General features: G+C 50.3%; 1 protein-coding gene and 1 long non-coding RNA gene across 4 annotated transcripts in view; both read right to left on the reverse strand.

The window, feature by feature from the left end:
* Window positions 1-9,448, reverse strand: part of PPARGC1B (PPARG coactivator 1 beta) — a 106,197-nt gene extending 96,749 nt beyond the window's left edge. The window contains exon 1 of one of the 2 annotated variants that reach the window (XR_014023197.1): window positions 8,983-9,448. Coding sequence is in view for 1 of the 2 variants with exons in the window: in XM_081303375.1 (XP_081159501.1) it covers window positions 8,983-9,060 (78 nt within the window). In the remaining variant the exon portion in view is untranslated. The remainder of the gene's footprint in view (window positions 1-8,982) is intronic. The other variant, XM_081303375.1, reaches the window with a different exon arrangement.
* Window positions 3,590-8,976, reverse strand: LOC308654237. 2 transcript variants are annotated; one of them, XR_014023204.1, is made up of 2 exons: window positions 6,360-8,976; window positions 3,590-4,244 (listed from the first exon to the last, which is right to left on the reverse strand). It is a non-coding gene; the product is annotated as an uncharacterized lncRNA (long non-coding RNA). The 2 variants fall into 2 exon arrangements; XR_014023205.1 differs by lacking the exon at window positions 3,590-4,244 and adding an exon at window positions 5,221-5,782.
* Window positions 9,449-13,325: the final 3,877 nt, after the last annotated feature.

A 13,325-nucleotide genomic window follows, 5' to 3' on the forward strand; every position in this document is an offset into this window, starting at 1 on the left:
CCCAGGACCTCACATGTGCTAGGCGAGTGCTCTACCGCTGAGCCACAGCCACAGCCCCTCAGCCCCATTATTTAGATAAAAACCCTAAGGCACAAAGAAATCCTGTGCCAAGGCCACAGGATTGACTGACCCTAAACAAAGCCCAGTTCTAAAACTCAAAGTCCTCGAAGTCCTCTAAATGATTAGGACAAATGTTTGTTTTCTTACCTTAAACACAGAGAAGTAATTAAGGCTTTGGGGATATTTAATCAATGACTTTTCCCTCCCATTTGTAAAAGTCTTTCTGGTCTACTCTAGACCAGGTGGCATCTCAGTCTCTGTCCTAAGAAAAGAGCAGCATGGGGGGGGGGGTGGTCTAGCTGCCACCCTGGCCCTGTGCACTGTGCCCAGCCCAGCTGTGTGACCTCAGGCCAGGGCCCTCCTCTCTGAGCTCTACTGACTCCACCCCGCTGCTTCTGGGTGGGCCCTGCTTCTTTTACTGAATGGTCCTAATAAGACAATCCAGTCACCTTCAAGAGGCACAGGTGGGGCCTTTGACACTTAGTAACAATAAGAGCAGGAGGAAACTGTGGCCTGTCCAGAGGTGCTGGTGGCCACCCAGTGTTTCTTACAGGGATTCCCACCCCAACCCTCCCTAAGAGCCATGTCCTAATGCTGAGCAGGAACTGATCAGAGGCTGGGGCCTCCCTGGGCACCTCAGTGCCTTCTCTGCTGAGAAAGCAAGCTGGATTTGGTGTCATCCAAGGGCCCTCCCAAGCCAGAGAGGGAGCTGCTTGAAGTCCCAGGTCAGCCACTCACCAGCTGTGAGACCCTAAGCAAGTGATCCAACCTCTCTGCATCTCAATTTCATTACAAAGTGGAGAAAACAATCAACCTTCTGGGGTTACTGGGAGAAGCCCATGTCATAGCATCAAAAGTCTCTTTACAGCTGGGCATGGTGGCGCACACCTATAATCCTAGTGCCTCAGGAAGCTGAGGCAGGCGGATCATGAGTTCAAAGCCAGCCTCAGCAATTTAGCAAGGCCCTAAGCTACTCAGCGGAGCCCTGTCTCTAAACAAAATATGAAAAGGACTGGGGATATGGCTCAATGTTTAAGTGCCCCTGGGTTCAGTCCCTGGTACCAAAAAAAAAAAAAAAAAAAAAAAAAAAAAATGTACCTAAGTCTCTTTACAGCTAAACTGCACTCTCAGGGGTGAGATGACATGACATGTGGGCAGATGAAACCAGAGTGGCCCAAGAATCGGTAATGGTGGGAGTTGGGTGGTGAGAGCTGGGGGTTCCCTACACTGTCTCACCACGGTCTACTCCGGGACAGGTAACATTCTCCATGGTAAATGTACAGAAGACAGAGTTCTTCTCAGAGCACACCACACACAAACACACAACACTCTTCTGCACTAAAACTCATCCGTTCAATGGGCAACCACGATGCCGATCTGGGATAGAAACAGTTTTTTCTTGCCCTCCAGAGCCCTCAGTTGAGTTGCTGGTCCACTCTAGGGGCAGTGAGAGGCACAGCCTGGGGGTGGCAGAGGAGGACCATTGGTTAGAAGGGCATCCCAGAAGACAGGCTTTCGAGCTGGGCTTAAAATTCAGGGGGGCTCTGGATGCATTAGCAGGACAGGAGGACAGTGGCCGCGGACATTCCAGTTCCCTTCCTGGCACTCATCCACCAACCATCCTTCCGCAGCACGCAGACTGAGGAATGAGGAGGACTGTGTGCCTGAAGAGGCTCCGTCTAGCACATGCGCTTGCTCCTGGGGATGTACACAAAGCTCACTGTGTGCCGGGAACTCGCCTGTTCCATGCCGGCAAAATGGCAAAGGAATCGGACAAAATCCTTGCCCTGGTGGAGCTCAACGTTCTGGAGTAACTCCCTAAGTGACACAACCCACACAAGTGTGTCTGTCCCTTCGGCTTCGTGTACGCCAGGCACATACATGCCAGGTGACCTGAGCCCAGGTTGTCACTTGATTTTCACCCACTACTCCTCACCACCTCATCTGGCAAGCACCGTTACCCATTATCTTCCCAGATGAGGCCGAAGCTGGGGTAACTGACCCAGGGAGGACTTACAGCCAGCAGGGTGCCACCGCATCAGGTGGCTCTGGAGGGCTGGGCCAGAGCAGCAAGGGAATCCCTCAGCAATGGCAGGGCAGCTGGGCCTTACAGGATGAGTGCATAAGTGTGGAAATGGAGACACAGGAGACCACAAAGAACCCTGTGAGTCTATTCTCCTGCTTCCTGGAGGAAAATCCAGGGCATATTTTGGAGTGAGCCTCAGAAGAACATGCTGTTATTATCTCCAGTTTTTGTATATAAATCAACTGGGACCAGAGAAGTTAAGTCACTTGCTCAAAGTCCCACTTCTAGTAAATGGTAAAGTCCTGATTTAAAAATTAAGGAAACTAGACAACTCAGGATAAAGAATAACTCTTCAACTTCAAGTACCTGAAGGCCCTCAAACACTAGGTTTAAAAGTCCAAGCTTCGATTGAAAAGCACTGAAGAGCTGAGCTATCAAGCTGTGAAAGACATGAAGGAGCTCTCATGCAAATCACTAAGAAAAAAAAGTCAACTAAAATGTTCCATTATTGGTTGATTCCAACTATATGACACTGTAAAAAGGCAAAACCATGGAGACAGCAAAAAAGATCAGTGGTTGCCAGGAAGGAGTGGACATAGGAATGAACAGGTGGAGCCAGAGGATTTTTAGGACAGGGAAACCACTGTGATACTACACTGAGGGATATGGGTCATTATACACGTGTCCAAACCCGCAGAATGAACACCACCAAGAGTGAACACAACTGTAAACTGTGGGCTGTGGACAGTAACAACGTGTCCATGTAGAGTCATAAACTGAAACAGGTGGACCGCTCTAGTGGGGGGAATGGGTAATGGGGAAGGCTGTGTTGGGCAGGGATATATGAGAAACCTCTGGACCTTCCTCTCAATTTTGCTGTGAACTTAAAGCTTCTCTTAAAATAATAAAATAATAATAATAATGCTGGACACGGTGGCACACACCTGTAATCCCAGTAGCTCAGGAGGCTGAAGCAAGAGGATTGCAAGTTCAAAGCCAGCCTCAGCAACTTATTGAGGCCCTAAGCAACTCAGCAAGACCCTGTCTCTAAATAAAAAGGGCTGAGGATGTGGCTCAGTGGTTAAGCACTTTGGGTTCAATCTCTAATACCAAAAAATAAATAAATAAATAAATAAAATTTTTTTAAAATAGTGATATCAGTCATGCACTCTAAGAGGACTGATCTGCTATCTGGGCCAAGGACAAATAGGAGAAGGAAAGTCTAATAGGGCAAAGATCTATCCCATAGTAATTTTAAAAATCCAATTGTGAGTGGGACAAGGACCTAGACCAAAAGAAGGGGAGAGAACAGAAAGATCAATCCAATCCTAAGAAGTCTACATCAATCTAGTGTCCAAGGGATGAATCTGAAGCATCCATTCAATTACCTTGGAGGAAGGCAAACAGGAACGGACCCTGCACATTATCTTCTAAATGATTTTATTTGGGTTCCATTCATTCTTACAAAATAAAAATTATGCTTGTTTACATTTATTTAAAAAAAAAAAAAAAAGATTGCAAGCAGAGTAGTTAGCTCTAGGCTTGGTCCTGTCCTTCTAAAGTGTTTCAAAGACAGAATTCCAAGTTTTAAAGGCAATAGGTCAATGCTCATATTATATACATCATATTATTTCATTATAATGGGCCTGAGAGTGAAGGCCTATTATACCCATTCCATAGATTATGAAAGTGAGACCTAGAGAGGCAGAGGGAATTCAGAGTTCTACCTTCTTCTCTATGTACAACGTGCCTTTATTTGCCCAAGGTGCTGGAAAACAAGGATGAACAAAAGCAGAAAGCAATCCCTGTCTTCGGGGAGTCTGGGGTCAGGTGGGGTCATCACCCATTAATCTTGGCTCTTCCACTTACTCCAAGGCAGTGTTGGCAGGTACTCTTCAGTGAGTTCTCTCAAACTGTGAAATCTATAAAACTGTAAAAGAGCACCTACACTGTACAGCATCTTTGTGAGAATGAAATAGAACAGTACAAACAAAAGGCTCCGCAGAGTGCAGTGATCTGGAGGATGCTCAACAACTGTGGCTGATGGTGATGATGAAGGAGAAGACAGCCCTTCATGCTGCAATGTTCTTGTCGTGACCTCACTTCCAAGCCCAAGGCCCATTTGCAAGGCTGCTTCTGACTCAAGCCAGTATTCCTTCTATTATTTCAGGGGGAAAAAAAAAAAAAAGGTGACTCATACCATGAACTAGTGGAGCTCTAGGCTGGCCTGCACCAGCTGGAGAGAGGAAGGCCCCAAGGTGAAGAGGAAATATGAGCCTCCAGGGCCCGGCAGCTTTCCTGGGTTTCTTAGGCACCCTGATCATTAGCACCAGCCAGGGAGCCCAGGGAAAGTAGAGCTGAGGTCTCTGGGGAAGTGTTCCTAGCTGAGCTCAGGTGAAGAAATTCCTTCCTCTGATCTCATGCAGACAAAGTGTGGGCAAATGCAGCCAACCAGGGCTACACGTCAACCTGCTGCTACGCACGGCAAAAACCCTGACTTGGCAGGTTGGCCCTGGCTTGCAGGGCTGTGGAGGCAGTGATATTCCAGACCTAGCAAGGAGGCACGAGGACTTCGAATCATTCTCCCAAGTCTTCCTTCCAGAGGCAAGGGCCCCTTCTGGGTGTTCAGTTCTAGCTTTAGAACCCAGAGACAGATACCAATTGCAAAATGCACCAAGTTCACAAACAAAACTTTGCTTGTAATAGAACCACAAATGGCCATGATCCTATCGGGGAAAGCTCAGCGTCACAAATTATCCAACAAAAACACATTAAAACAAGAAGGATGCCAATTTATTGATGAACAGACTGGTAAAAATGCAAATACCAAGAGTTATCTGGGTATGGATAAACAGCATTCCCACACACTGATGGGGAGTGTGTAAATGAGTACAATCTTTCTAGAAGGCAATCAGATGTACGTTTATCAAATGCCTGCATAGTTCCCTTGATGGAGTAATTTCACTTCTAGGAATTTAAACAAAGGAAAGAAGGCATACACACAAAGATACTCATTTCAGTATTGCTTACAATAGCAAATAAAATAAAATGGTGAACAACTTGAATAAGCAAAAATTAAAAAAAATTCGTTGAATACAATGAAAACCAATGAAATACATATAGCCATTAAGATATCAAGATATTAAGTAAAATATTTATTGATGTGGACAAACGTTCACAGCATACTGTTTAGAGGGAAAAAGGCAAGTTATAAAACAGGGTGAGTCCAAGTTACAAATTGGCATAAACAGAATGAATGACTCTTTTTTAAAAATTTTTATTTTTTTAAAGAAGTGGCCAATATAAGTAGGAAATAAAAAAGTATGGAAATATGTATATGAAACTAACAATGATTATCTTTGGATAATTGTTACATATTATTTTTACACATCTATTTTTTCTTAATCCTTAGCAGTAAAAAATGTTTTAACAATTCTATAATTATTTTTAAGTAAGGTGTTGGACTAGATGATTTATAAAGTTCCTGCCATCTCTGACATTTTGGGCCTCCATGACTGATGCCCCAAGTGACTGCAAACAACCTATATTTAGTGTAGGCTTTTGCCCTCAGCTGCAGCCTCTGCATTCCTTTCTCCCTGCACTCGCTGCCCAGCTGTCTCCCCTGTCAGCCTGGGAGCTTCTTCTTGGCAGGGCCCAGCTGTGCCCCTGTGTGTAATCCATGTGCCTAGCCAAGAGCTGAGCAAAGAACAGGGCTCAGTACGCTGACAGGTGTCATGCCAGCTCAAAGAATTAAAAGGCACAATTCTAGCATCTAAAATCTTACTGGACACAGGACTCATACAATAAAGTGCTTAGTTGTAAAAGGCAATAAAAACCAGGAGAGAAAACAGGGCAAGCAGGGCCAGGAAGGCCTACTAGAGGAGAAGGCCATGCAGGATAGGTGGGCAAGGCACTCCCAGCAAGGGGCACAGCCTGAACAAAGGTGAAACCAGCCCAAAGTCCTTTGAGATGCATTCTTTAAACCTTTCCAAGAAACTTTCACAATCCTTGTTCTGCTAAATTTTTGTACTTTGGCCCCAATGGGTAAAAGTTGAGTCTATCCTAAACAGAAGTTCTCCCTCTAATTTAGCCCCAGGTTAGACATTAAAGACAACAAAAATCTTTTGGACAGGACAATGAATGAATCACATTTTTATCCACTTTCCCCAACCCTCCCAAGGCAAGAGACAGAGAAGGGAAGAGTTTAGGAAGGGTTGTGAGGAAGAAGGGGCTGTAGGAACTACCAGACATCTCACATGCAAACATTGCTCACCCCCACCACCAGTCATTGGATTCTCTTGCAGGTACCAAGTCCCATTTGACAGAGGGAGGAATGGAGGCTCCCAGAGTTACAATGGCTTGCTCCGGGGTCACCCAGCCAGAGAGTGGGGAAGGTGACTCCACTCAGGCCTTCTGACTCCAAGTCCAGTGCTATTTTGAGGTAACACACAGGACCTGGAGTCAGGAGCCCTGGGTGGCTCTGTCACCCGCTGGCTGAGTGGTCCTGTACAAACCGCTCACTCCTCCGAGCCTCTTTCCCCAACTGTAAAATGAGGAGGCCGCGCGAAGGCCCGCCCAGGTCCTCTTCCGGCTGGGCTCTCTGCGCCTTCTAAGGGTGACAGCAAAGCTCGTCCTATCAATTACATTTCCCAAGTTGGGCCGGCAAAGATCATCATAAGATCCTCGGCCTGTCACGTGGTTTAAAAAAAAAAAAAAAAGCAAACGTCCCAGATTAACTTTCACTGCACTGCTTCTGCTGACAACTGATTACCCAATTTTCTAGTTTCCTTGGGTTAAATAGTCCTACTGGGTAGTCTAACTGGCAGCTGAAAGGGCAAATAATTAATTATTGGTGAGCCAATGAAGATGGAGTTAAAACCCACGTCCAGACCGGACAGTCCTTGCGGAGAATCCCCGCACCAGTCTTAGTCTATTTCAGGCCTCCCTCACCCGTGTCTTAGTGTAGAGGGTTAGAAAAGACCCCAGGCAAGTGCGAGATGGGGGGAGGGGGGGGACAGCGTCTTCCAGGGGCCGCTCCCCACAGTCACCGTCTCCAGCCCAGTCCTTATAGTCCCAGACTAACGTCTCAGGAGGTCCTGAGGCTGGGACCCGCCTTCGGCGCAGACACTGGCGCGGGGCGTGTGACGGAGCCCGGCGACGGCGGCGGGAGCTCCACCGCAGTTTCGTCAGAGGTAAAGGTACGCGCCTGGCGCGCGCAGCGTGTGCGCACACACACACACACACACACACACACACACACACACACACACCCGCGCACAGCCCGCTTACCAAACACTCCCCACGACCTGGAGAAGCGCGATCACACGCCACCAGCCCCTTAGGCTTCTGCCGAGAACCCAACCCATAGCGCCTGCCACCGACCACAGGGCCCCGGACGCAACGGTGTCTGCAGAGGGCCAAGACCGGCCTTTTCCCGCGCGCGGCGGGCTTCTTCTCAGCTACACCCCGCGACGCCGCGCCGTCCTAGCCGCCAGCCCCTAGTCGCCACCCGGAGTCTACCGGGAGCCGAACGTCTCCGCTGCTGCGTCCCCCTCCAAGTCGCGTCTCACCGCAAGGAGTCAGCTTGCAAGCCTCTCCCCGCCCACCCGGTCCCATGACAGCTGCTACCGCCCAAAGACTGGCAGATTATAACAAGAAGCAAAGTTTCCCTCTCTCCTCCCACCTCCCGGCCCCCCTCCGTCTTCCCCCTCCCTTCCCGTGTTATGCAAAACGGGCCGGCACCGGCGTTCCCACTCCAGGTACCAAACCAGCCCCCGCGAGCCGCGCCCGGTTCGGCAAGGCGGCCCCTCTCCGCTCCCAGGCGTGTCCCCGCATCCGGGGTCTCCTCCAAGCATCCACGGCATCCCCAGGCTCCCGGTGTCCCGCAGTCAGGATCCCGCAGAAAAAGCCCCAACTCTGGAGCCAAACTTTATACTTGCAACAGGCATGGGGTGGGGAAAAGGGGGAAAAGGGTGGGGGGGCGCACACGCCTTGCGCAGACATTTTCCGTAACTGCTTGTCCCAGCAGTACCCCCCCCCCGCAGGTCTCCAAAACACCAGCTTACTCGCCCTCCCCCTCTCCCGGTACACCAGAGCACCCTCTCCTGTCACGCGCGTATCGCCAGTGGGGCTCCGGGGCTCACCCAGAGCCCGGGACGCCGCCTCGCCTTCCCTTCCCCCCGCATCAAGGAACGCGCGCCGGGGCCGCGCGCCGCAGGGGGACCCAGGCGCCCCCAGACAGTCCTTCCTCCCCCATCCTGCCTTGCTTTCCCCCTGGGGGGCTCCGCCGGATAGCGAAACTAGGAAGGCGCTATCTCCGCCCGCATGCCCACGTGCCCCGCAGACCCCTATGCCCTTAGCCGGCAACTGGCAGGAAACTCCGCGCTGCTGGCGAGGGTGGGGAGCTATGGGGGGCCAACAGCAGCACTTGGGGGACCGGAGGCTGGAAGACAAGGAGTCTCCGGGGATGGGGGTAAGAGCCGGTGCCGGGGCCACAAGTCCACGTGAAAGTACGGCAGCAAGTGCCGGGCACTGAGGGCGCGCCTACAGCACCCCGCGCCAGCCTGAGGGTCCCTCACACCTTGGCGCGGCTCCACCTCCCCAAGGAGGCGCGGTGCCCCCAGATCTGCCCACGGTGGGGGGGCAGACTCCAGGTGGCCCAGGCTAGACCCTCCCCAGCAGCCGTGCGCCCCCAGTGCTTCAGCACGCGCCGGGGGACCTCCACTTCCCTACCCCTGTAACGGTGCGCATCGCAAGGCGGTAGAAGGGGGGCTCTGCAGCCTGGAACCCCCGATCTCCCCAGTGCGCCCACCGCTGCATGCCGGCCTTCACCGCTGCAGCTGCAGCCCCTGCAGCTCGGCACTTCGGCCCCGGCTTGCGGCTCCGGCTGCCCGTACCTGCGTGTCGGCGAGATAGTTGAGGAAGAAGGAAGAGAGCTCTTCGTCCAGAAGCGCGCCGCAGTCGTTCCCCGCCATCTTCCAGCCGCGGCTGCAGCGTGCGGCGGAGTCAGCGCCGAGCCGGCCCGGGGGGAGGGAGCGAGCGAGCGAGGGAGGAGGCAGCGAGGCCGGCGGGAGGCGGAGGGCGGAGCTCGGGTCCCGGCTGCCGCAGGGCCTCTAGCTGCGGGGGCGGGGCCGCACAGCGGCCGCGCGAGCCAGGGGTCGCACCCCGACTTTCCTGCGCAGCGTCTGGCGCCTCGACCCGGTCCCGCAGCCCCCAGCAAGGAGAAAAGCACCCGCAGCCAGGTGGCTGTGCCCCAGCCAGCAGCCGGATGCCTGCGCAGCAATGCGGGCAGCCCCCGACTCCTGCCAGAACGAATCACGTTGCGTTAGCGCTGGGCGGGCACTGCGAGACAACCTGCTTCTGCACAGCTTGGGAAACTGAGGCTCAAGGAAGCGTAGAATCTTCTTTGAAGCACAATGTGCTTCAGTCGCAGGAGGAAAAAAGCTCCGAAGGCCTGAGATTATCTACCCGGCTGCAATACCAGAGAGGGAAGGAGATACCACAAGTCAAAGGCAAAGAAATCGAGGGAGGCTCCATGGAGGAGGTGGCATTTTTATTCTTTCTTTGAAGAATGCGTTGACCCATAGTCCGCTAAACTCGATCATCTCTCTCTTCCAGTGTCACCCAATAACCACCATCACCACCACCCAAAAAAATCAGTGACTTCTCTTCCATAGCCAATAATGTCTTCAATTGACTGGGTTCCCATCAACTTCCCCAGACCGGATGGCTTTCCAGTTCTTGGCATGAAACCTCTCACAACCGGCCTCTATATCCAGCAGCTGTTCACCTAGTAAAGGAGTCTTCTGGACATCTTTTCCCACCACCCTTCAGACTATCAACCCAATCTCTCCCGTACCTCCCTCATGGGCTCCCTTAGCTCTAGAAGCCTTTCTTTGAATACTGGTCACTTACCACTTTATGGTTTGATTCAGTGAAGATGTCCGATTTATTTATTTTTGTGCCAGGAATTGAACTCAGAGGTACTGGGCATTTGAGCCACATCCCCAGCCCTATTTTGTATTTTATTTAGAGACAAGTTCTCACTGAGTTGCTTAGCGCCTAGCCATTGCTGAGGCTGGCTTTGAACTTGCCGTCTTCCTGCCTCAGCCTCTGGAGCCGCTAGGATTACAGGCATGTGCGCAGCTGAGATATATGATCTTTGAATTTCTCCTTCCTAGACTCTAAGACCCATGAAAGCAGGCCCCAAATCTGCTTCTGCGTTCGGTGTATTTCCATAGCAGTTTGGTATATCTTCATAGTGGTGTTTAATAAATAGTATGTTCTCTGAAAAAGCTGGAGGACATGGATGCCCCACCACCACCATGCACATGGTACAGATGAGGAAACTGACAATGGCAGGAAGTACAGAACCAGTGCTCAGGTCTCCTGACTTCAGTCTGGAGCTCTGTCATTAAGCCCTGCAGTCTGCCAGGCAGAAGGTGACATGCCACCTGGGTGAAGGCGGGAAGATAGAGGCCAGTTTTATTGGGCATGCCTGCCTCCTGCCCTATTCCCACCCTGTACTCGTGGGGACTGCCCCACCCTGCCCAGCCAGCAAGGCCTCCTTTCCAGCCAGAGGAGGAAACAGTCCCCAGCTCACCTGCTCAGACTTGAACAGCAGAGCCAGAGCTTCCTTCTTCTCCAGTCTGAGGTTCCCAGAACCGCAGGGTGTGATTTCACTCTTTGGGCTTCAGGCCAGCATGCTTTTAAGGAACAATGCATGCCAACCAGGAGCCTACATCTAGCCTTGGAGCACTGGACTGGGAGTCCCGGAGTCCTGGGTTCTGGTCCAACCCCCCTGCCGCATCTTGTTCCAGTGTTGGCCACTCAGGAAGTGAAGAGCATGGGCAATGGAGTCACCCTGCCTGGTTTTGAACCCCAGAGACTTATTTGGTCTCAGACTTTGGTTTCCTCATTTTATACAAATGCAGATCATAAAATTACTTACTTCATAGGGATGTTATGATGATCAAAGAGATAATATATGTAAAGTGCTTGGCACAGCGCCTGACCTGGGAGGGAAAATGCTAAGCTCTCTGGTCCTGTTTCCTCATCTGTAAAAATGGGGATAAATATAAATCCCTTGAAGGGACCACTGACATTACTTATTTGCCTTCCTCCCAGCACTTACAGCCTGACAGCTTAACTTGAACTTGAATCTTGGTGTAAACTAGCCAGGAGTTATTCTTTCACTTTAAACTAAAAAGATCATTTACTTAATCTCTCAGAGACCCAGTTTCCCCATCTATTAAAATGGTCACTGAGGGTGGCCTGTGGGGAAGGAACAAGAAGCTTTTGAAAAGAAAGCCGGATAACTCAGGTGAGGTGCCTTCTCACCTAAGTGCCTTGCCAGCCCCAAGCCTATTCCAAGGACACAGAGATTAGTGAGAAAATCCCAGCAATGGTGCTTCCCCCCTTAGGGACCTTGTAAACACTGAAGGAACCATATATGAATACACAACCAGTGTGACTCCACATCAGCTCTACATCATGTACCACCACAAGAATGGGAAGTCATATTCCATTTACTATATGTCAAAATACATTCTACTGTCATGCATAACTAAAAAGAACAAACTTTTTTAAAAAAGAAAAAATATATTGAATGAAAAAATTGTGTGTCAAATAAATTGCTTGGCCTCGAATCTGGCAGATAGGAAGTGCCCGTCATCACCGTCATCATCACCATCATCACCAAGGACTTGAACTCTCCCAAGGCCCTCTTTTGCTATTCCTGCTGGACACCAGTTTCCAGAGACATCCCCATGCAGCTCACCTCTTGATGGCTGTGATGCCCTTTATAATTCAAAGGCCAAACTTGGAGAGTCCCCCAGGTCAGGCATCTCTAGTCCTGGTCATGCAGCAGCCTTCAGAGCCTTGCCAGGGAAGGCCTCCACACCACTTGCCCAGAAACTTTTTCTTTTGTTTTTACAATAGAAAAGTCATAAAATGCCCAGTTTCTGGGATTTTTTCACAATCTCTGCATCCTTGGAACAGGCAAAAAACTTAAGGAAGAAGGTACCTCTCCCAAGTTATCCAGCTTCCTTTTCAAAAGCATCTTGTCCCAGGAATTCCATCCTTTCGGGCCTCCTTCAGTCTCAGCCTATCAATCACCTCTCCAGTTCATGCAGGAATCTGAAGTTCTTCATTGAGATTCAAGACCCTCAAGAACCCTTAGAGCTGAGTATAATGGTGCACGCCTGTAATCCCAGCAGCTCAGGAGGCTGAGATAGGAGGATCGCAAGTTCAAAGCCAGCCTTAGCAAAAAGCGAGTTGCTAAGCAACTCATTGAGACCCTGTCTCTAAATAAAATACAAAAATGGGCTGGGGATGTGGCTCAGTGGTCGAGTGCCCTTGAGTTCTATCCCTGATCCCCCCCACCCCTCAACCCCCCCCAAAAAAAAGGAAAAAAAAAGAAACCTCAGGTGCTAGACAATCTTAAGCCATTTGCCTGCTCTCTGCCCTCAGTGACTGTTCCCCCCTGGGAAATTTAAGAGGCCCAAGGCTGCAGGAGCCTCTGTAGACCTCCCAGCCCAGATGTGCTGGCAATTTATAGGTCTCAGCCAAAACTTTGCAGTCCTTCTGTACTGAGCATGTGCCAGACACCTGAGCTCACAACATCTCTAATCCTTTCAACAACCCTCAGCAGGATGAATCATGATGTCCAGTTTATGACTGAGGAAACAAAAGCTTAAAAGGGGTTAAAGTGATTAGCTCCAGCGCAAGCAGCTAGAGACGTGGCTGAGATTTGAACAGAGATCTGTGCAGCTAACTGCCCCAGGGAGACTAGAACAGTGGCACATTTTTTTATTTTATGACTTCCAAGTGAAGGGCAATATTAATGCCAAACTTGGACTTCATGTGGCTCCACTTCTACCTTCTCTGCCTTTTTATTGGCCTTGCCTCCCCAGAGAATAGTGAAAGTGAGCCCTGAGCACAGTCTGTGCAAAGCCCAGTGCTCGCCAGCTCCTCAGCAATGGCAAGGGGAAAAGCAACCTACAGGGGTTTGGCTTGACTATTTTAGTCTCTACCGGCAAATGCTCGAATGTGAAAATATCAACATTTTCTCCCTTCTGGTAATAGAAAAATGCTTTATTCAGATACTATGGCTATGGTTCTCCAACTCTGGAGGGCATGACAGTCACCTGGGCCCTGTCACCAGAAATTCTAATTCAGTGGGTCTAATGGGATTCTAGTTCAGCCTTAATAGGCACCTCTAGATGACTCTTTTGCAAAA

Source organism: Spermophilus citellus (genome assembly GCF_964194105.1).
Source record: "Spermophilus citellus genome assembly, chromosome: 1".
Classification (NCBI taxonomy): domain Eukaryota; kingdom Metazoa; phylum Chordata; class Mammalia; order Rodentia; family Sciuridae; genus Spermophilus; species Spermophilus citellus.